Source organism: Dendropsophus ebraccatus, chromosome 8 (genome assembly GCF_027789765.1).
Source record: "Dendropsophus ebraccatus isolate aDenEbr1 chromosome 8, aDenEbr1.pat, whole genome shotgun sequence".
Taxonomy (NCBI): domain Eukaryota; kingdom Metazoa; phylum Chordata; class Amphibia; order Anura; family Hylidae; genus Dendropsophus; species Dendropsophus ebraccatus.
Window position 1 is genome coordinate 109,221,404 of NC_091461.1, and position 22,903 is coordinate 109,244,306.

Below are 22,903 nucleotides of genomic sequence, written 5' to 3' on the forward strand. Positions count from 1 at the left end.
GGTCCCGTCCCGGATCCCGCTGTTCACCCGGAGAAATCGCTGATTGTTCTTCTCGCGCCCATTATGGTAATCAGCGCCGCCGGGCCTGAAGTCCAGCCTTCTCCACGACTCCGACTGTTTGACGCCTCGTCTTCTTCCTTCTCGCCGGATTCCACGCAGGCGCCGTGACGGGCGTTTTTGGCACATTCGCCGTTCACAATTGAAGCCGCTCCACAGCTTCACTGTTGATCGCGCATGCGCAGAAGAAGTGAGGAGACCTCCGCAGCGGCGCCTGCGCGGGAATTTGTGAGAAGACTGAAGATGTCAATCAAGTTCCAGGAGGCGTGGATGGGCGGCAATGAGAAGAGGACCTCATCAATAAGCTGGACTTATCCGTCGATTCCTATGGACGTTGGACTCATCTCGACTCATTACCATAATGGGTGCGAGAAGAAGATTCAGCGACTTCTCTGGGTGAACAGCGGGATCCGAGACGGGACCGGGACCGATGTGGTAAGTATATTGAGCTTTATGTCCCTGTATGTCAGTTGATGCCTGGGGCCACGGAGTGACAGGTTCCCTTTAATGTCGTCTGATTGTTGTCTTCTATTACACCAGACAATTGCGGTCGATATCGGCCAAATACGGCTGATAATCATTTCCTGTAATATGGCCTTGAGGGTGTAATGTTCACATTGTGTTTTCAGTGTACTTTGGGAGAATTTCTTGACGTATATCTCCCAAAAGGTGCTTCTGTATTAGACCTACAGTGGCATATGTTGCCCATAGGCTCCTATGTTAAAAGAAAAATAGATAGGGATGCCTATGGATACAATATCAGAGTGAAGTGAAATTTTCTATCCCACAATAAAAGTTAGACTGACATATACCTCCCTGACGCAATAGCACAGGATGCTTTTGTCAGGTGAATGGGGTCTGTAGACATGTTTTACATATATGGCAGGCGATTTCCAGCTGCATCGGTAAAGCTGTCCATGTATTTGGTAGACTGACATTCATCCCTAGTAGCAGCACTGAATGGGCCGCCCAGTCCTCTGTATTAGAACCTAGAAAAGCAATACCTGCATCTTCTATCTAAATACACAATGGAACCAATGTCTTCACTGTAATGAATATTCCAGCTAATCTGTATGTTTTATGATAATTTACATTTTGTCTGACACTTGCTGTCTTGCTCTGTCTTCCCTTTTTTTTTTTGCTTGTTTGCAGTGGATTAAGGTTTTCTTGCATGGTTGACAACCTAACTTTCTTTCAGTCGCTTTTTTCAACAAGAAAATATAAAGTTTAGCCGTGAAGCTGGAGCCAGCCAAGTACACTTAACCAGTTCCAATGGAGTTTTCTGTGATTCTAAGCCGATCCTTAGGGTGGGGCCATCAATGTGGGTTTGGGGAGGTTTCGACCACTGGGAAACACCATACCGATTTTCACGATCCCACTACAGCAATGTTATTACACTTATCAGCCACACCGCGTGGATGTCACTGTGACACTAACTGTGGTGAAGGGCTATGACTATCCAGCACCTCTGCTCCTCCCCATTCAGAATACTTGCTTATTTGGTGAAGCCCAGCATGCATGTGTATAAGGGGGATGGGGCAGACATAGCTGAGCATTCAGCTGAACAGCTATCTACAATGTTTGACCACCTTAAAGGAGAAGCCCAGCAAAATTTTTTATTAAAGTATTGTATTGGCCTCCAAAAGTTATACCAATCCCTAATATACACTTATTACAGGAAATGCACATAAAGTGCTTTTTTCCCCGCACTTACTACTGCATCAAGGCTTCACTTCCTGGATAACATGGTGATGTCACTTCCTGGATAACATGGTGATGTCACTTCCTGGATAACATAGTGATGTCACGACCCGACTCCCAGAGCTGTGCGGGCTGTGGCTGCTGGAGAGGATGATGGCAGGGGGATGCTCAGTGTCCCTTCAGTGCCCTGTGTCCCTCAGTGTCCCCCTGCCATCATCCTCTCCAGCAGCCACAGCCCACACAGCTCTGGGAGTCGAGTCGTGACATCACCATGTTATCCAGGAAGTGACATCACCATGTTATCCAGGAAGTGACATCACCATGTTATCCAGGAAGTGAAGCCTTATGCAGTAGTAAGTGCATGGGAAAAAAGCACTTTATGTGCATTTCCTGTAATAAGTGTGTATTGGTGATTTGTATAACTTTTGGGGGGCAATACAATACTTTAATAACATTTTTGCCGGACTTCTCCTTTAAGCTGCTGTCTCTATTGGCGGCTAATCTCTGGGTGTGTTGAAGTTAGGGATCTGAACACCCCCCATGCACATGATAGTTGACCAATCCCACCAATTGCACTTGGGCAACTTTGCCCTTATGTCAAACCTTCCTTGCACTTTTAGGAGAAGTAGACAAAGGTCTACTACTACTAGGTTATCCCAGCCTCTGTCCTGTCTCACTGTCTTCTATCATATATTGTGATTTGTCATTGCTGAATGCGTCAGGATGACCCCTCTTGCCAAGAAACCTCAGCAAAGTTCTGAGACAACATATTGACAGAGGCTTACCCAAGGGTTCTCATTTCTAATCTGCCTACATAAGAATATGTTCTCATCTGCGATGAGCATTAGATAAGTCCTCCAGTCGTCTCCTGTCAGGTTGATGCAAATCCTATTAAGCCATTTCATATCTTTCCTAGAAAGTTTTCTGTCTACCAGTATAGCTTCCTTTAAAGCCATGCTGTGTTGTTCTTTACTGTTAGCATGCTTTGCAGTTCTTTATGTCCAGATGTAGCAGAGCTGAATGTGTAGAATTGTTAAATCATATGTCCACCGTTTTGCAGGTTACATACAAAAGTAATCTACATAAAAAGATGTTATTGTGCAAGTACATTGCTAAACTGATTCTTATTATATCCTGTATTATATAGAGCTGCACTCACTATTCTGCTTGTGGAGTCACTGTGTACATACATTACATTACTTATCCTGTACTGATCCTGAGTTACATCCTGTATTATACTCCAGAGCTGCAATCACTATTCTGCTGGTGGGATCACTGTGTACATACATTACTGATCCTGTTACATCCTGCATTATACTCCATAGCTGCACTCACTATTCTGCACTCATCATAGCTAAAGTAGCTCAGCATTCCCTTCTGGATCAGTGTCTACATGTGCCTACACAGGGTTATTTCTGTCACAGGCTTATTGTCTGTTTTCTACAACAAACAGGATTATGAATGCACATAAAATAAATTGGTTTTTCACTGGGTGCTTCTGTACAGGATTCGCTATTCGACTTCTATTCTGGATAAAGAGACATATCACTGATCAATACTGACCCAGCAGAGGTTATTAGGGCTCTCCTGACCTCCGATGCTTGTCTTGAGGCCTATAGATACGTTTGACTCCTACACTGTGATGGTCACGTTGATGTATTTAGGATACAATATGCTTTTGGCCTAATGATCGATGTTGCAGCCATCTTTCTCTCTGCTCATGTGATTTGTTTGCATTTTGTTACCACTTTATTGCATGGCTTGGCTTTTATTCTTTGTGTTTTTTTTGTTTTTTTTACGTATCCCTCGTTCTTTTGATCATGATATCAGAAGGCGATGCATTTGCTGATAAACGGCCCCTGTTTGAAAGACGAGACACTCCTGCAGGTACTGTACTATAGCGAGGGTGATAGAATGTATGCAGTGTCTAATAGAGACCATATGCTTCCAGCTTATGGAAGTACAGGAGGGATAGTGAGCCACTGAGCACACAGTAAGATACCTTTAATTTGGCATTTGTTATACTTAACAAAACGCAATTCAGGGCGAAATACTGCTCAAATATTGGCTATGCTCTGGAGAATACTGGCTGTCATTAAGGAGACCCAGCTGGTGCATGGAATCTTACGGTGCGTTTACACAGACAGATTTATCTGACAGATTATTGAAGCCAGGAATGGATTTGAAAAAAAGGAAAATCTCAGTCTTTCCTTTATGACCTGTTCTCTGTTATAGTCTGTTCCTGGCTTTGGCTTCAATAATCTGTCAGATATAAATCTGTCTGTGTAAACGCACCCTTACGGGCAATGCTCCATGGGGAAAAAGTATACTAATTATTTTTCTTCCTTCTGGAGAAGAGCCATCTCTCTAGTGTATTTCTGGAAGGGTCCTATTACACGGAGCGATTTTTAACGATTAATGACTAACGATAAACGATCGCAAACAAGATTGTTTATCGTTAACCTAAAGTCGTTCACCATATTACACAGAGTGATGGTCGTAAGTTGCGATCATTACTATGATCGTTATTGCGATTGTTACTATGATCATTTACTCCTTCTAATCCCAGCAAAACAATGAACAATGTGCAATTACACTGAACGATTAGTGAACAATTGCGGAACTTGAGCGAACGAATGTGGAATTACAACGAACAAGTAGCGAACGATTGACGATAATTTTAGGTTCAGATATGCTGTGGAAGAGGAGCCGTGGCAGTAGACCGCTGCTATATCCCATGGGCTGCCCGGGCGATCAGCGATCACCCAGGCAAACCACCGGCCCTCCCCAGACCCACCCGCTCGCTGCTGCCGTGCAGAGTAGCGGCGGCAGCAGCGAGTGGGGAATGAGGAGCTGTGAGCGCTTGTTTGCTCCTCACTGACGGACCGTGAAATAGGACCTTAAATCAACGACATAAGAACGATTTTTCGATCGATGCCTGGAATTATACACAGAACGATTATCATTTAAATTCGATTTTTCGCACGATAATCGTCTCGTGTAATAGAACCCTTAGCCTTCATACACCAGCTGGATCACCACAAACAGAACCAGTAGCCCCCCCAAAATAGGTGCAATCACGCTAAAAAGTTGCTTTGTATGTAATTTTTTTATATAATTTCCAGTGTTCGTCCATTGTCTTGTTGAAGCCAAATTAAAGGAATTTGTACTTTTATATATGAAAACTAGTTATTAGAAATGATGTCACCAGATCACAGATCAGTCTCTGTTCATCTATGACTTGTTATAACGCAGGGTGCGGGCAATCATCAGCAATGTGACCAGACCATGATACACCTGGGGGGCCTGTCTCACTGACTCATTGCTGCAGGCTCAACAGTGCAACAATAGGATATTGTTCATTGCATGACAGTTTCTCACTTGCTTTATAGGAATTCACTTGTTCAAAGTATGAACTTTGCGTACATGCAGTCAGAGATGCCGGGAAATTGCTGCTTAATCTATTTAGGAGATATTTGTATAGAGTCTCACCCCTATAAGTGAGCATTTCAGTGTATGAAGAGTTGAACATAAAACTCGCTCACTTTTTTTTCCGCAGTTTTCTATATCTTAGTGTCACTATTTAACCGTTTTGAGATGGGAAGTGGTTAAAGCGAAAATTGTGGTGGTTGCAGTACCAAACATGACCTGTGGTGGTGCTATATGCTGTGGTGTTCTATACTCTTTGACGTTGAAGTTATGGAATTCACAGGATGGATAGAGATGTCAATGAAATTCAGATGAAAAAATGGAAACATAATTTTCAGAACCTTTTTATTTAGTATGGAGTATTGTAGAAATACATGCACTGAGGTATCATGATCTGCTTCTAGCAGCATTCAGCCATTCCCATGGGATGACCTCTTCATGGTGTTGCCCATGTGGTCACTAGACCAATCTCTGCGTCTAAGACAAAAGCAGGACTTATCACTGAAGAGGATAGACCTTCATTCCTGCCTCCATTGCCATCTTGCTTTGCACCATACCATACGATTCGTCCTTCTTGGTTTTGCAGTGTCAGTGTTAAGGGGGAAACATCACACTAGTCCTACTCTTGGGATTACGGTATGGGGTGACATAATGTACAGTGGTCAGACCCTTGTAGTGTTCATTTCTGGTACACTAAGAGCTCTGTTTTATTGATTTAATGGAGAAACCAGTGGTAGGGCCATTTCTCAAAACCATCACAGAAGCCAATTCTTAATATGACAATGCCGGACCGCGTGTTGCTTGTGCTACTGTGAGCAGCCTGCATGGCTTAATATGGTACCATTACCTGTAGCGTCTCCATACTTCTCTGCTACTGAAGGTATCTGGGGCATCATTGGTCGGTAATTGCAAGTGATCTGGATAGTTTGTGTGCCCAACTGCAATCAGCATGGCAGAACATTCCTCAGACAGCCATCGATACGCGCTTTGGCATCCAATCAATAAGGTTAAAGAGGCACTACGCTTGTTCGTTTTTTTAATTGGCTGCCCGACTGCAGGACCCTTTTATATTTACCCATGATGATAATAATTATAATAGAGCCCTATGGAACTTCTGGTAACCACAGTACTGAAAGTTCCATAGGGCTCAATTATAATTCCGTCTACCACTACTTTAACAGTGAGACGTAGATGAAGAGGTAGGGCGTGTGTGTCTGCCCCTTCATTCTAACGATCGGCAGGGGTCTCAGCACCCGGACCCCGACCAAGACACACCTTTGACATGTTGCTATGACATGTCAGAAGTTGGTTTAAATGATAGGTACCCTTTAAGGCTATGTTCACACTATGTAAAACTACCGCCGTAGTTCTCGCCACAGAACTACGGCCATAGTTTTGAGAGGTGGAACATAGCTTTATTTTCAATGGGATCCCGGCCGGAGCGTACACACATCGTATGCGCTCCGGCCGTGATCCCATGCGGCGCCGGAGAAATCTGACATGTCAGTTCACGCAGTTAAGCAAATGGCTTCGGCCGCCTGCATCAGAGCTCCACAGCTGGAAAGATCACCCGGCCGGTACTTAAGTACCGGCCGGGATGATCCGGGTGTTCACGTTGTGTGAACATAGCATAAGTGTGTATATTTCTGCACGTCACTTATGCTTTATATTAAGTAAACTGAGAATGTTTTGATTCCATTTTTAAACCATCCCTTAATAATTTGTGTACAGATCCTGTGATTTCCATAATTCAACAACTTTTCCTTCTTGTTGTTGCAATTTCACTGTTAAAGGATTGTATATGGTTTTTTTTGTTTTTTATAACTCTTAGGTACTGATAGGAACTTTGCCTCCTGGATAGAACATGTCCTGGATATCCACTCCTAGGTGGATAGAACATGCGCAGGACTAAAACCGATACAATGTAGCTTTAAAACAAGTTGTTTGTCCTTAGGTAGTATAAGAGGTTATTTTTCCCACCAAACATGTAGCACACATGGCTTGCAGTACCATTTCCCAACCCATTATTGTAGTTTTATCCTGCTCTGACTCTTATGTCCTTCTCTCTCCTCTCCCAAAACCCTTTCCAACCCGTTTCCAATCCTCTCCACACAGAGAATGAACAGCCTTCCCTCATTTGGTTTGACCGAGGAAAATTTTATTTGACTTTTGAAGGTAAGTAGTACATAGCATACAAACCAATCTGCCCCCTCCCCTCCTTCCTACCCACCTGCCCTGGCAGTTTCCGCTTGCGTAGCATAGATGTTGCCTAGTTGAGCCTTCGCTTATGATCGAGCTGAAAGTAGCTTTGCCATCACAGCACATGGACCACTTTGGCAAAAGTCAAAGCCCACATTGCTGCTATACTTTCCCTTTCTTATACAGCATCCAGTGTGCATGTCTGATTGGTCATCTCTCAGCTCCATCTGAAATGCTATGACTTCTGCTTAGTAGGCCCTGTGCTAATCTGGTTAAAGGGGTTGTCTGGTTTAGAAAATCATATACACTGTTAGGAAATTTGGGGTTAATAAAGGAGGATCCTAATTTTTTGAGTACAGTGGAGAGTGGCTATTAGGAAGAGGTCCTGCCCTGCATTACAGAAACAGTGCATTGATTTCAATTGGTGCTGTGGACTACCCAATTTTACCTATGGTGGCGCTGTAGGGAAATTGAGAATGTATTGCCAGGTCTTCCTATGGATTACTGCTAATCACTGGGGGTTGACACTTTGTGATCAGCTGATTGTTGAGACCTACCCAGCATGTAGGGATTGTCTAAAGCAGATAACCCCTTTAATATCATATACTCAGTGAGGGGGATGCATATAAATTCTACCTTATTAAAAAAAAATTATATATATATATATATATATATATATATATATATATATATATATATATATATAGAGAGAGAGAGAGACAGGAGAGAAGCCGCACTTCTGAATCCAAGTAGCGGGTGCTTGTACAGAGTAAGTCCCTTGGCTAGGGATCCCAATAGATACAAAACGAAATTCCGCAGCACACCAGCATGAGGTGAAAAAAAGTTGAAATTTATTGCATGTGGCAAAAAATAACAGAGAGAATGCTACGTTTCTGCCTTCTCACAAGGCCGTTATCAAGCTTGATAACGGCCTTGTGAGAAGGCAGAAATGTAGCATCCTCTCTGTTATTTTTTGCCACATGCAATAAATTTCAACTTTTTTTCACCTCATGCTGGTGTGCTGCGGAATTTCGTTTTGTATATATATATATATATATATATATATATATATATATATATATATATATATATATATATATATATAATGTGTGTAAAATTTCAGTTAGCTGGATGACAACCCCTATAGTAATCATTACAGCTGCTTGTGGGCTTTGTCACCCAGCTTTCCCTGTCCTCTAATTGTTTAAAAGTTCTGTGCCAATAAACAGGAATGAAACCTACATCGGAATATGCATTTATGGTTGTTTTTCAGTTTATCTAACCAAATTGGAGTTCTTGTTTTATTGATCCAATGCACCTAAAATTTAAAAAAAAATCTGAATTAAAAATGTCAGTTATTTTGCGTCTGTGGATTTTGTGCAGAAAACCGTGCATCTCCATAGTTACAGACTACAAACAAACTCCATGTAGTCAGATACTGAAGCCTCATACCCTGTTCTTTCTCTTCTCTACTACATACTAACTGACTATGTATGTTATTAAGAAAAAGGAATAACATAGAAGGGAAAATGGGAAAAGATCAGACTACTGTTTGTAGTCTGTTACCAAGGAGATGCTTAGGTTTACATTGAAAATGTAGACTCAAAACTTTAGAAGTTAATTTTTTAGTTTAGATGCATTGGTTTAAGAAAAAAGGAGTAGGTTGAAAAGATGGGCTTATACTTTAGATGGACTTTGTCTTATTTCAGTAAGATCATTACAAGTTTATACACACTTTAGATTATTGACCAGTCCAGGTTTAGCCATGTTAAGTACACAAACTGTGTCCTTCCAGCTGTTGCAAAACTACAGTTCCTATCGTGCTTGGATAGCTAAAGGGTGTTCAGGCATGACGGGAGTTGTAGTTTCGCAACACCCCTGATTTAGAGCTTACTGTACATTGTCATGTATTGAACTCAATAACCTAGTATGTAGTTAGTTGCCATAATGACTCCAATGCCTATGTTTTGTGCCCCGATAACAGTGACAGCCACAGAGTACCCAAAGGCGTTGCAACCACAACTACCCCATTACAATGACAGCCACAAATTGTGACAATAATAATACTATAGCAAGCAATAAGCTCCCATTATGAGCCTCTCAGCGCCCAGCGTAATTGTTTGCAGGATCCTCCCGATATTTTCAGCCTTCACAGACAGTGTTATACAGTTTTGCAGTCCAGCATCCCAGGAATGCTATGAATCATTTTGGACCCCATACTAAGTTCTGTTTTTGCAGCCAAGCTTGTATCCTCTGATCCTGCAGCCCACAGAGCTTAGATCACATTTGTTCCTCAGGAAAATTATTGAATTATACATAACTGTAATACAAAACGCCTTTAGGACACGTTCATAGGAAACCATTTAAATTTACCAAAGCCAAGATTGTAGTATAAATTCTGGTGTGTCAGACGTTTACAAGATGACATTTTCTTTAAGGGAAACTATAATTAGGGTGATTTTTAATTGCGATAGGCAGCTGTGTCCCATCACAGCTTAAAGGGGGATTCAGGGGGCAGGCATACATTAATATAGTTAAAAAAGACTAAAAACCCATATTCCCCTGAAGCTGCAGCTTTTTTCTGTCCGGTCCGCTTTGTCTAAGACAGAACCTGTGGGCTCTGCCGGTTACTGGCCAAAACAGGACATCACTGCGGTGAGTGATTGGCTAAGCCCACAGGTCCAGCACCGATCGATTATCTCAAATACAGGCTGTAGACAGAAGATTGGGGGATCGGGGAGAGGTAAGTATCCTATGATAACCCACCCCCCAGCCATATAATATTTTATTCCCATCCTTTGGAATACCCCTTCAAAAGGCTACTCTGTAATCAGAGATGCCCTTTAAGCTCATTGAAACTACCGCCTGCCAGTGAATAGCAATAGACTCCTCCCTGGGTAAAATTATGTACTAATATGTACTTCTCTGAAGTTGGAGGGTATGAGTGAGAAGTTTGAGTTCCAGATGCCATTTTTTTTTTTGTAAAACATACAAATTAACACCTATAAGTCATATTAAAATGACATATAAATTATTGTGTCTGTGCTCACCAAAGCTGTTGGCGGGGATGACACACATAGCTACGTGATCTATACTGGTAAGGACCGCACCTTTCTTAGCATGCCGTATGCATCCCCCAGAATGTATGGGACGTGCACAGCATCTTATCTTTTGCATCTATTCAGATTCATAAACCCCTGACGTGTTTGGGCCTTGTTCACACGTGTTTTGATTTTGCGTTATATATACCTACTTTTGCACAAAATTGCACTCGACTCCTATTTTATGTGAGTAGGTTATGGATTGGACAATTGGTGCAAAAAAAAATAAAAAATAAAAGCGATTCTGTACCTACAAACTGTCACCGCCACCCCCCACCCAACTGCTTGTACCATCAGATAGCTGCTTTTAATCCAAGATCTGTCCTGGGGTCCGTTCTGCAGGTGATGCAGTTATTGTCCTGAAAAACAACTTTTAAACTTGCAGCCCTGTGTCAAATTTGCGTGGCCTAGTTTGTCTGTGCCCTAGGCCTTGGACACCCCTGCGTCCCTCCTCTCTGCCCTCTTCATCATCAGGAATGCCCCGGGCAGGATTTCTCCTATTCACCACCTGTCTGAACACTCCTCATGAGGCTTAATGACCCAGCACTTGTGCAGTGTTCATACAAGTGACAAATAGGAGAAATCCTGCACAGGGAATTCCTAATGTTGAAGAGGGTGGGGAGGAGGGACTGAGAGGCGGTGCAGGCCTTGGGCATACACACTCTAGGCCATGGCAGTTTGGCACAGGGCTGCAAGTTTAAAAGTTGTTTTTTAGGACAATAACTGCATCACCTGCCGAACGGACCCCAGGACAGATCTCGGATTAAAAGCAGCTATCCGACTGAACAAGCGGTTTGGGGGGGGGGGGGGCAGATTATGGGGACAGAGTCACTTTAAATTAATAAAGATTTTTTTTCTGTCCCATTTTTTCTAGTGCATTGACAAATAGGATTGTTTCATTTCAGCAACATCCTTTTGCTAGATGGGAACTCCCCATAGACTGATCACAGAATGTGCCCCTGCTGGGACTCCCAATAATAAGATAGAGTGTTTGGAGGGAACCCAGTAATAACTGTTCAGCTTCCCTACAGCACCACCACAGGCATTACATGGTTTGGATAGAAATCAATGGCCTGCCCCTGTAATGCATGGACATAGTGGGTCCTCCTGAGGGATTGCTGGGCTTTTGAACCAGTCTTCAGTCTAGTGAATAGGTAATGGTTTTGCATTGGGATCCCTCTAATGAATGGTATTTCCCATGAAGACTGACTTTTGGCTCTTTTAGCTGCTCTCTTGGTATCTAATGTGTTGCGTTATCTCAGCAATATCAGATGTTTTGTTAGGGTGCTGGTAGCTAAACCCAAGCTAAGATTATCTGATCTGTAGCGGCTGCTGTCTGTGATGGGGCTTGATTGACAACCACTTTAACTCAGTGAACCCTTTTATTCTTTAAACAGCAGAGCTGATGCTGTCTGTGTGATCCCTGGACAGCCAAAGCTTTAACATGACGGAAATCATAGTTTCGAAACAGCTGGAAGGCAGCAGATTCCCCGTCCTTGCTCTATACTAACATACTTTCACTTGTCCAATCCATCTTGATTGTACAAAATCCTCTTTAAACCCAAGTGTGAACCTAGCCTTACACACACTCCTTTACCTTGCTGTGCCTGGATCAGCGTGAGCTGCATAGCCAGATCTGTACACATTGAGCCCAGAAGATATATACACCATTATTATGGGACTGACACAGACCAGACTAGTGCAGAATGAAATCATTTTGCATCTTCCCAAGCATGCTTATTACAGGAACTCTGCAAGATTAAATGAAATTAAAAGTAAAAAAAAAACAACATATTTTTGCACTTCAAAATATAGATTCCATATATGCATTAAGGATAGTGCCATTCTAACCACCTCTGCCATCAAACCAAAAAGTAGATAGTCATTTGTATTGGATCATAAATGGCTGTGAAGGGGTTGGAATAGTTTGATGGTTTGATGTTACGTCGGCCCCTGAAGAATAAAGGTTTGGATGTTATTAAGTATGGCACTTATATGCATGTAAGGTTGAATACTGAGATCCTGGTACATATCATATTATGCATGAGATCACATCCAGCTTTTACAGCTTTCCCTTGGCTGTTCTATGCGGGAATGTTGTACGGTTAGTTTTGATTTCTCAGTATTGTACAATTATTACTAAAGGTTGTCACTGCCCCCATCGTTGTGGCCGACGTCATCGGCTAGCGGCATGATCCAGCTTGTCACTGGCTGCTCCAGCTTTTTGCTTCTACAGTAAAGCAAGTCCCTCTTTGCCGTCAGAACCCCACCTCTCCCTCCCAGTTCTGCCCCATTTTCCGTGTCCTTCCTAAAGAGCTCCAGTTGAATCTGCAAAACATAATGGGAGCATCAGTAGAAAATAAAAGGAGTATTCTGGTCCTACATCGTGATGAAGAATGAAATGCTACTGCAATACAGTTTTACAGGGAATTAAAATATTTCCTAATGTTATACAGTGGGTTATAGGGGCAGAACTGATACTGTATTAAAGTAGCACTCTGAGAGGTTTTTCTTCTTTCTCTTTTTTTTGTTTTTTTATGCTCTTAAAGTTTAGTCTAGGCTGTTATTTTAGAATACTGTAAAGATGATTGTTTTTTACCTGTTCTAACTGATGTGGCAGGTGTTTTTGCCATAATGATTAGTATTTACCCATTAAAATGATTACCCATGATGCCTCTGGCTTTGCAGATAGTGGGGGCGGAGTCTCATCACTGCAGAATAGCTGATTACCCTAGCGGCTGGATTCCAGCCCAGTGAGACTCATAAGTAGATTGGGGTTAGTTCCCATTATGTGCAGTTTTGATGCATTCTGTTATTCAAAGTGTGTTTTATAGTGAACTATTACCATGAGGAGATCTTGATTTGACCTATAGTCACAATTGAGGTGACACACATTGTTTTTTTTTACTGGGCTTTGGCTGCATTTTTCCCAAGTTGCAGAAAAAGCAACCTTTGAATATAGCCACAAGAGAGGCGTATAACTACCGTATATCCAGATCCTATAGAGAGAGAGCAGCAGCGACATGCAGACCTAGGTAGGGAGGGAAGTTTTTGTGGGTCTTTTGTGGTTGTTTTTATATACAAGGCCTTACGTTTTTTTCCCAATTCTAATCGGCCTCCAAGTCATAACCTATACTTTCAGCTGTGAAACAGATCATTGCACAAATATAAACCAGATTTTCTCTAAAGCAAAGGGAAACTGTCATGCAATTATAATTGAGGGCTAAGCAGTGTGGTGCTTGTAGTGTACTAAGGAGGACAGCCTTCTGTGAGAGCCAGTGACATCGATATCAGAATGTGTAAAGTACTCTTGGCCCTCCAGCTGTTGCAAAACTACAATTCCCATCATGCCCAGACAGCTGAAGCTTTAGGCTGCATTCACACGTTCAGTGTTTTTCCCGGTCCGTGATTGTGGTCCGGCAGCTACCTCCGTGATCCATGCAAAACAGTCCGTTTTTCGTCCGTTTTGCATCAGTGTCCGTTTTTTTTTCACGGATCTGTGTTAAAAGTATTTTAAAATACATTGATTACATCACATCCGTGTTTTTCACGGATGAACACGGATGTCACATCCGTGTACATCAGTGAAAAACACGGATCTCATTGATTTCTATGGGGAATCCTTTCCGTGCATCCGTTCCGAGTAATGACATGTCCTATTTTTTAACGGAACGGATCACGGATCCGTGAAATCCCAGAACATCTGAATAGCCCAATAGAAAGCAATGGACTGTAAAATTGTCTGTGCGCACGGATCTGTGAGCATGGACAACTTCCAGGAACGTGTGAATGCAGCCTTACTTTGGCTCTCCTGGCATGATGGCAATTGTATTTTTGCAACAGCTGGAGAGACGTGAGTTTGACACCCCTGGTGTATTGTGTCTGCGTTATGAATTTATCAGGCTTTCTTCCACAATCAGCACCGCTCTTGTCCTCAGTTTGGGTGGGGGGGTTTTGCAGCTCCTTTCGCTTTAGTTTATGTTCACACATACACGTGTACTTAATCTGCTGCATATTTTCTGCTAGGAATTTGATGTAGCAGATTTTAGCCATTTATATTCCTCATATGCTCATCATCAGATCCCCAGTAAAAAATCTGCAGTGTATATTGTAGATGTTGCAGATTTGGTGCTGCAGAAATTAATGTGACTAAATGACGGAAAACAGCATCAGCATCATTTTTTTTTTTTTTTTTTTTTTACAGTGGCAGATCGACGCGGGGATGCCGGCTGGCGCGGTCATTGTTTTTAAAAAAAAAGGCTGCCTGGTTCTCACGCTTGGTGCTGTTCTTTGGCCGTGCACCAGCCCGGCCCTATGTACTGGGCCCGACAGTATCCCCTCCCCTCTGTGACGCGGCTCCATTGATTCTTATAGAGCTGCGTCACAGAGGATATAGTCACACTGGGGGTAGCGGGCCTGCCTCCAGTGCATAGATCCGGGCTGGTGCACAGCAAAAGAATGGCACCGAGCCTGGAAATCGCTGGGGCCAATCTGCTACTGTGAAAAAAAAAAAAAGCGATGTATCTAATGGTACATTCACTTTAAAGTGAAACTATCAGCAGGTTAGAAGCATCTAACCTGCTTTTATGTTCTGATGCATGGGGGGGCTGAGGAGGAATAAAGTTTCCTTACCTTCATCCTTTGTGCCGTTTTTGTTAAAGGGGTTATCCAGCGTTACAAAAACATGGGCACTTTCTTCCAGAGACAGCCCCACTCTTGTCTCCAGTTTGAGTGCAGGTTTTCTAACTCCGTTCCATTGACGTGAATGGAAGTTAATTGCAAACCACTCCTGAACTGGAGACTAGAGTGGTGCTGTTTCTGGAATTGGCCATGTTTTTGTAGCGTTGGATATCCCCTTTAAATTTGTAGTTTTTAGCTAATGAGGCAGCCCTGTACACTATAGGAACACATCAGCAGGTTAGATGCGTCTAACCTGCTGTTAGTTTCCCCTGCTTTTCTGATGTACTTTGTGATCTTGCACATGTATTTCCTATAGTTAGAATACCACTTAAGTTGCTATTATGTACTTAAAGGGGTTATCCAGGATTAGAAAAAGCACAGCTACAGTGTCACCCCTGTCCTCATGATGTGTGCAGTATTACAGTTCAGCTTCATTTATTTCAATGGAACTGAGCTGCAATACCACACCTAGAGTGAGGACAAGAGTGGTGCTGTTTCTGGAAGAAAGCAGCCATGGACTACCCCTTTAAGAGTTGGTGCAGGTGTGTTTTTAGTTAGTATACGTCTTGTTGGTTTGTGTTATCTACATGTTATGTTACTAGCACCTGTAGCTATCCCACTATTGTGTATTATATTTAGGCCCCCCCTTAGAGCAGGAGGTGCATGTAAGTGTCAGTTATTGTGTCTTGTATACAACTCTGTTTTATTACCCCCATAACAAGAGATCAGCTGCCCCTTGTCTTGCAGGATCTTCTAGAGGACCAAGCCCCCTAACCATGGGGGCTCAGGATACCCTGCCGGTGGCAGCTGCATTCACAGAGACAGTCAACGCTTACTTCAAAGGGGCCGATACCAATAAGTGAGTATAGCCATGTAACCTGACGCTGTCCATTAGAGGAATCGCATGACTCCGGTCCCTGCAAGACCTGTAACCAGACCTCTGCAGCTTTCCTCTTTCCATTTGGGTCATGACGGTCAAAAGGGCACAGAGATGTATCATTGTCTGAGGAGAAAAGATGTGCAAGGCGATAGCGCGGCTTTATCCTGGGGTTGTCACTGTGTACACGTACTTGTCACACTCGGCTTCCTCCATTACGTGTAAGGAAACCTTCTGGGCTTTTATCGCCTACAAACAAGTCAAGTTTCCATTTGTTGATAGAACCTTTAAGGATTTATTCATGAATTTCAAGCAGATTAAATCGAAAGCTAAATGTAAAATCGACCCGACAGACATTATTAAAGAGGTGGGTCTGTTTCTGGAAGAAAGTGGCCATGTTTTTCTAATCCTGGACAACCCTTTTAAAGTCATCGGGGTCCATCAATCCGCGTCTGTTGCCTGTTTTCTGCAGATGAACAGCATGTGAAGCGATGGCTGATAACATTTATGTCCTTTTTCTCTGTGTGTTTTCAGGTTGATAGTGAAAGTCACAGGAGAAATGGTTTTGTCGTTCCCAGCTGGAATCACCCGTCATTTCTCAAACAACCCAACACCAGCCGCACTGACCTTCCGCATCACAAACTACAGCCGGTTAGAACACGTTCTGCCAAACCCGCAGCTCCTCTGCTGGTCAGTATCCATAGACTGAATCCGCTCTGCAAAAATCTGAACATTCCTGATATTGTTAACGTTCCTTTAAGGAGAAGTCTGGTGCAGGGGCAAAAAAAAACATTTAGGGCAGGGGGTGGGGGGAACATAATAAAGAAGGTATATTTACCCGTCCCAGTGCCTGCACAGTGCCGCATGCTGCTCCTGGACCATCGCCAACAGTCTTCATATTTCCCTCCTGCTGCGTCACAACGGATGCCCCCCTCAGCCAGTAAGTGACTGGGTCGGGACACCACTGCAGTCACTGATTGGCTGAGTGGGCTAAATCCCACCCTTTAGTAAAGTTTTAGTCGGGTCGTGACATACCCCGACATTCGGTGGGGTACGGGAGCCCAGTGGTACGGTAAGCATACTTTCTTTATTATGTTCCCTCTGCCCAAAATTATTGTGAACCTGGCCTAATGGCGTGCAGACAGAATAAAAAAGGAGTAACATGTAATCCTATGTATTATTTCACATCAGTATCTGTGCAGATGGTTCTATAGAATTGATTTTACACCCATACATTGCAGACATCAATATTAACTCTTTGTTATATTTGCAAACAGTGACAACACGCAGTCCACTCCTAACGCTAAAGAATTCTGGGTCAACATGCCAAACTTGATGACGCATCTGAAGAAAGTTTCAGAGCAAAAGCCACAAGCAACCTATTATAATGTAGACATGCTGAAATATCAGGTAATTGCAGAAGATACTAATGTATGTCCACAGTTATTTTACTAGGCAGACTAGTGAGTGCAGCTCTGGAGTATAATACAGGATGTAACTCAGGATCAGTATAGGATAAGTAATGTAATGTATGTACACAGTGACTCCACCAGCAGAATAGTGAGTGCAGCTCTGGGGTATAATACAGGATGTAACTCAGGATCAGTACAGGATAAGTAATGTAATGTATGTACACAGTGACCCCACCAGCAGAATAGTGAGTGCAGCTCTGTAGTTTAATATAGGTTTTAAATGCAAAACAATTACTACTATATGATGGATAGATAGTGTGTTTTCCAATACTCTGTATAGATGGTAACTGTATGTGAATTGTAAAGTGGTGCTGAAAATGACCATACACTCGCAGGTAATGCTGTTACATTTGAGGGTTTTCACGGGTTAAGCATTAACCCCTTTTTGTCTTTTACCAGGTATCCTCCCAGGGGCTCCAGTCTACTCCTCTAAATCTTGCAGTGAACTGGAGGTGTGACCCAACCAGCACAGATCTCCGAATAGACTATAAGTACAACCCTGACTCAATGGCCTCACCTGTAGCCCTGAACAACGTCCAGTTTGTTATTCCTATAGATGGTGGAGTAAAGAAACTCCAGGCAGTGCTGCCCGCTGCTGTATGGTATGTGAAACATCCAAGTTGTTTGTATGCAGAAATAATGTCTTCTGGTTCATTCTGATTTCATCTTGTATGTGTGATTTGTTTTTTTTTTTTCTTTTTAGATGTATCGTCCCTTTAAATTCCAGCATTGGTTACATATTCATCTGTTTCTCCACATAATTTATTAATAACTTTTAAGACGTGTAAATGTCACAATCCTGAAGACAATATAAAATCATGTTACACGCGCTCTGTGGATGGTTAGCGGAGGGTGCAGCTGCTCTCAGGCGTGTCTGTTACATTCACTGATTTTCTTCATTTCAGGAATGCAGAACAACAGAGGATATTATGGAAAATTCCAGATATTTCCCAGAAATCAGAAAATGGAGGTAAGTTCGTGACACGTTAATCCTCGCCTTTTTTGACACTTCATCTGTTCTTATTGTCCTTTTTTTTTTTGCTTGTTTTGTTATGTTTTTTTGCTTAAGTGAAACATTGGGACGGGCTATTAACATTAGGGTGATGGGGGTACATCTATCAGCTTCCCAACACATCTGTTGATCGAGGGGTCAATACCAGTATATCATATATATTATTAACCGGGCACAGCGACATAGTACTAGCAGTGGCTTTGCCCAGTACTGCAGTTTAGTCCTTTTTTACTTGAAAATAAATGAGATGAAATAGGCTTCAATTGGTTGAGCAGCAGAGGTGCCAACAATCTGATAGCTTTAAAAGACTTAACTAGTATGTATTTCACCTATTACGGGATGTCTAATGAAAGATGAACATGGTACTTGTCTAGCTTCAGAAGTCTCATAGCTAGTAAATGACACAGTGGTTGAGCCTCAGAACTTTATGGCCCAAGAGATTGCCTGGAGTGGACATTCCCTTTTATACTGTTATGTTCATTGCTGCCCTGCTTTCTTCCTTTAAGGTGTCGGCTCCTTGCTTGCGAGGTTCCTGCTGTCGGAAGGCCCCAGTAAACCAGCACCCTTAGCTGTGCAATTTACTAGTGAAGGAAGCACTTTGTCTGGATGCGACATCGAGCTTGTAGGAGGAGGATACAGGTTCTCACTTGTTAAAAAGAGGTTTGCAGCAGGTAAGTGATGATGTAAGATTCACTTATTTCAGAAATGCAGATTCTCTGTGCAACAAAAAAAAACACACAGTAAATGAAGGCTTCCGTGAACATCTGCTCATGGATGTCTGTGATTGACAGCTTCCCTCCAGCATTAGAACAATATAGTTGCAGTCTTGCAGCTCAGTTCCATTGAAATGAATATCACACCACCTGAGGACAGCAGTGTCGCTGTTTTGGAAGAAAACAACCATGTTTATTTAATCGTGGACAACCCTTAGAATGACCAGGATCAGAGAAACCCTGATCCCAACCATTCATCTCATTCCATTCTGAAATAAATATATTGATGTTTCTCCCTTTAATCCCCAGCAATCCCATTGCCAGAGCTGACTGGGAAATTGTGACAGCTCTCTGCTCAATAACATCCTCCAGGGTTTCAGTGTTATCAGGGCATTCGTCATGTATACCCTAACAGATGGCTCTGCATTTTACATGCAGTAATGTACTGCCTATAGATATTAGTTAAAGCTACAATTCCCCCAAAGAATTTTTTAAAATTTGTTAAAAAATTATACTGAATAAATAAACAAAAAAATATATATCGCCACACTTATTGACCCATACATTAAAGAGGTGAATTGACTTTTTATTCATTCCCTCATACAAAAGATTAACCCAAATTAAAGGGGTATTCCAACCAATAGTGGGCAAACCCCCCACAATCTCACTTAAGTCAGAATACCCCTTTAAAATGCTATTATAATACATCAAGTAAAATACACAAGGCCTCAAATTTTAATGTAGCCTTAAACTAAATCAATATGGTTGACGGAATTGGAGAAAGAAAAAAAAATATTTGGTCCATCAAAGCTGCTGACATCTCTATACAGATTTAGGGTATGTTCACACTGAGTAAATCAGGTGGAATTCCACGGCGGAATTCTCCTCTGCTGTATCCCACCTGCCTCAATGTGCCATAGTCCGTCTATGGGAAAGATTGCGCGCCTCTGCTGCCGCCTCTCTCCACTTCTTTGTCACTTCTTTGAGTGGAGAGCGGCGGGAGCGTAGGCACTCAAGCTCTCCCATAGACTAGCTATGGCACACTCTCCACCACGGAATTTCGCCTGATTTACTCAGTGTGAACACACCCTTAGGGTAGCTTCACATGTACAGGATGCGCAGCTGTTTTCACTAAATAACTGAACACAGCATCAAATCTGCTGTGGATCCTGTATGTGTGAACGCATTCTTACAGGGCTTTTCTTTTCGCCCCATAAGGAAACATTCAGGTCTTTTACCAGTTGCAGGACTGCACCCAGACATGAGCAATTTTACAGTCAATTCAGGTTTGCAATACCCCAAACACTCTGCATTTGACTTCCAGTGGCCAGAGAAGATGGATGCAGCCCTAGGGCTGCCTGGAAAACATGAAATACAGTCTATGATTATATCCATGGTTTCCAGACATCCCTAGGGCTGCATCCATGTTCTCCAGCCACTGGCGTTCAAATACAGAGCATTCCTGCTCCAGCGGGTCTGAACTTAGGGTACTATTACACGGAGAGATTTTTAACAATTAACGATCGCAAACGAGATTGTTTATCGTTAACCTGAAATCATTCACCATATTACACAGAACGATGGTCGTTAGTTATAATCGTTATTGTGATCGTTATTATGATCGTTTATTCCTTCTGATCCCAGCACAATGGACAATGAACAATGTGCAATTACACTGAACGATTAGTGAACAAGTGCGGAACTAGAGCGAACGAATGTGGAAATACAGCGAACGATTAGGAAACGATTAACGATAATTTTAGGTTCAGATCTAAATCAACGACATACAAACGATTTTTCAATCGTTGCCTGCAATTACACAGAGGGATTATCATTTAAATTCGAACGATTTAACGATTTTTCACACGATAATCGTCCCTTGTAATAGGGCCCTTACTGTTCTACAGTTTGCTCATCTTTAGATGCAGCATAGGGCCCTAGCCTGAATAGGATCATTGCATTGTTACTTTTCTGGGGCACATGTATCTTCTAGATGTCTGTCTGCCAATTGATTAGCTTTTTTGTTCCATGTAAGCTCCTATAAAATTGATTATATTTATGTATTTTTCCCTAAGGAAAGTACCTGGCTGACGTCTAATGGAGGATTACGACCCCGAGAGGAGAAAAGTTGTGATTTTAAAGTTCATGAACTCTACTTGGAGCCTGGAAAATTTCTGCTGGAAGTTGCGTCAACTTCCGTCCGAGCATTTTCCACAGAAACCTTCGTGTTGCCCCGTCCTGCAGTATTTATATCTAGGTGTAACATTGTCGATGGTTTTAAAAAATGTAATTATCGTATTTGTAAATTGTACTTAATTCAGTAAGGCTGTATTTTGGCAGTTAGACTCTCGTTTCAACATTTTACCATTGATAAATGGATGTAATTTAAGCGGTTATATATATATATATGTATAAATATATAAAGACAGAAAGAAACAACGGGGTAGTACTGCTGGATGGCCCACTGCTTATAAGGAGATCTTTGTGTATATATGTAAAACAGTGGGATGCAACCAGCCGCCCTCTAGCCATTGTGGAACTACAACTCCCAGCATGACATCGTCATTCCATAACAGCTAGAGGGACGCGGGTTGCTACCCTCTGGTATAGAAACAGATGTATAATATCAGTAGCTATGATAGGGGGTGCCTAAGGTTTAAACAATGTCTTGAATTCCTTGTCTATGCACATGACAACAATCTCCAAACATGCAAACCATTCGGACATGACATTTGCATGACAACGTCAGAAGGGTGTCACAGGGTTAAAAAAAATAATAATAAAAACCCACACAGAACAAGGTTTGTCAAATAAATCAATAAAGCTTTCGAATACAAAACCAAAGAGCTGTGAAAGCAATTGTGTTATTTTAGGAACATGAAGCTGCGTTAATAATGGCGTCAGAGATGCATTGTGGGTCATCTAGCTGAAAAGGCGCTGGCATGTACTGGACACTATGAGGGAGATTTGTCAAACATGGTGTAAAGTGAAACTGGAATCAGATTTCGCTTCTCATTCCTTAAGGACTCTTTGGAAAAAGAAAGGTGGAATCTGATTGGATGCTAGGGGCAACTGAGCCAGTTTCACTTTACACCATGTTTGATAAATCTCCCCCTTTGGGTTGTGCACCCGTATATGGGGGCCCTGTTATGGTTATGAGCAGTAACTTGAGTCTGCTCGATTCCGATTGTTTGGCATTTAAATGCCAGTGGATGAAGAACTTGGATGCAGCCCTAGAGAGCCATAGGCTGTATCCATGTTTTCCAGGGCTCCCTAAGGCTGCATCCAGCATCTTCAGCCACCAGCATTCAAATGCTGAACGATTGGAGGGGTACCCCGACGATGATAAAAAAAAATCAATCAATCATAAACACAGTTTTCCCACTTACCATCCCCCCTGAGTCTGTCTCCGTTTGAATTTCCTGCTGTTTGCAGGTCCCTGAAGCTCCAGTCGGTGTCTTCATTTTTTCTTCACTTCCTGGTTTGGGCTTTCACATGATGTACTTTGTCTCCTTTGATGGCTAACTGACTCTGTATAACTGTTAGATGGCTTAGGGCCCTATTCCACAGGAACGATAATCGTCCGAATCGGGCCGATTATCGCTCAGTGGAATAGAGAGAACGATCAGCCGATGATCGTTCATTTAGGGCCAGACCTAAAA

General features: G+C 42.4%; 1 protein-coding gene across 8 annotated transcripts in view; it reads left to right on the plus strand.

Annotated features, from left to right (window-relative positions):
* SGIP1 (SH3GL interacting endocytic adaptor 1) overlaps positions 1-22,075 on the plus strand; it is a 69,585-nt gene extending 47,510 nt beyond the window's left edge. The window contains exons 16-24 of one of the 8 annotated variants that reach the window (XM_069981387.1): positions 3,589-3,645; positions 7,303-7,362; positions 15,897-16,026; positions 16,579-16,734; positions 17,322-17,454; positions 17,916-18,118; positions 18,422-18,486; positions 19,035-19,199; positions 21,317-22,075. In XM_069981387.1, the coding sequence (XP_069837488.1) occupies positions 3,589-3,645; positions 7,303-7,362; positions 15,897-16,026; positions 16,579-16,734; positions 17,322-17,454; positions 17,916-18,118; positions 18,422-18,486; positions 19,035-19,199; positions 21,317-21,339 (992 nt within the window). In that variant the 3' untranslated portion in view covers positions 21,340-22,075. The remainder of the gene's footprint in view (positions 1-3,588; positions 3,646-7,302; positions 7,363-15,896; positions 16,027-16,578; positions 16,735-17,321; positions 17,455-17,915; positions 18,119-18,421; positions 18,487-19,034; positions 19,200-21,316) is intronic. The other 7 variants (XM_069981389.1, XM_069981391.1, XM_069981393.1 and 4 more) reach the window with 7 other exon arrangements.
* Positions 22,076-22,903: the final 828 nt, after the last annotated feature.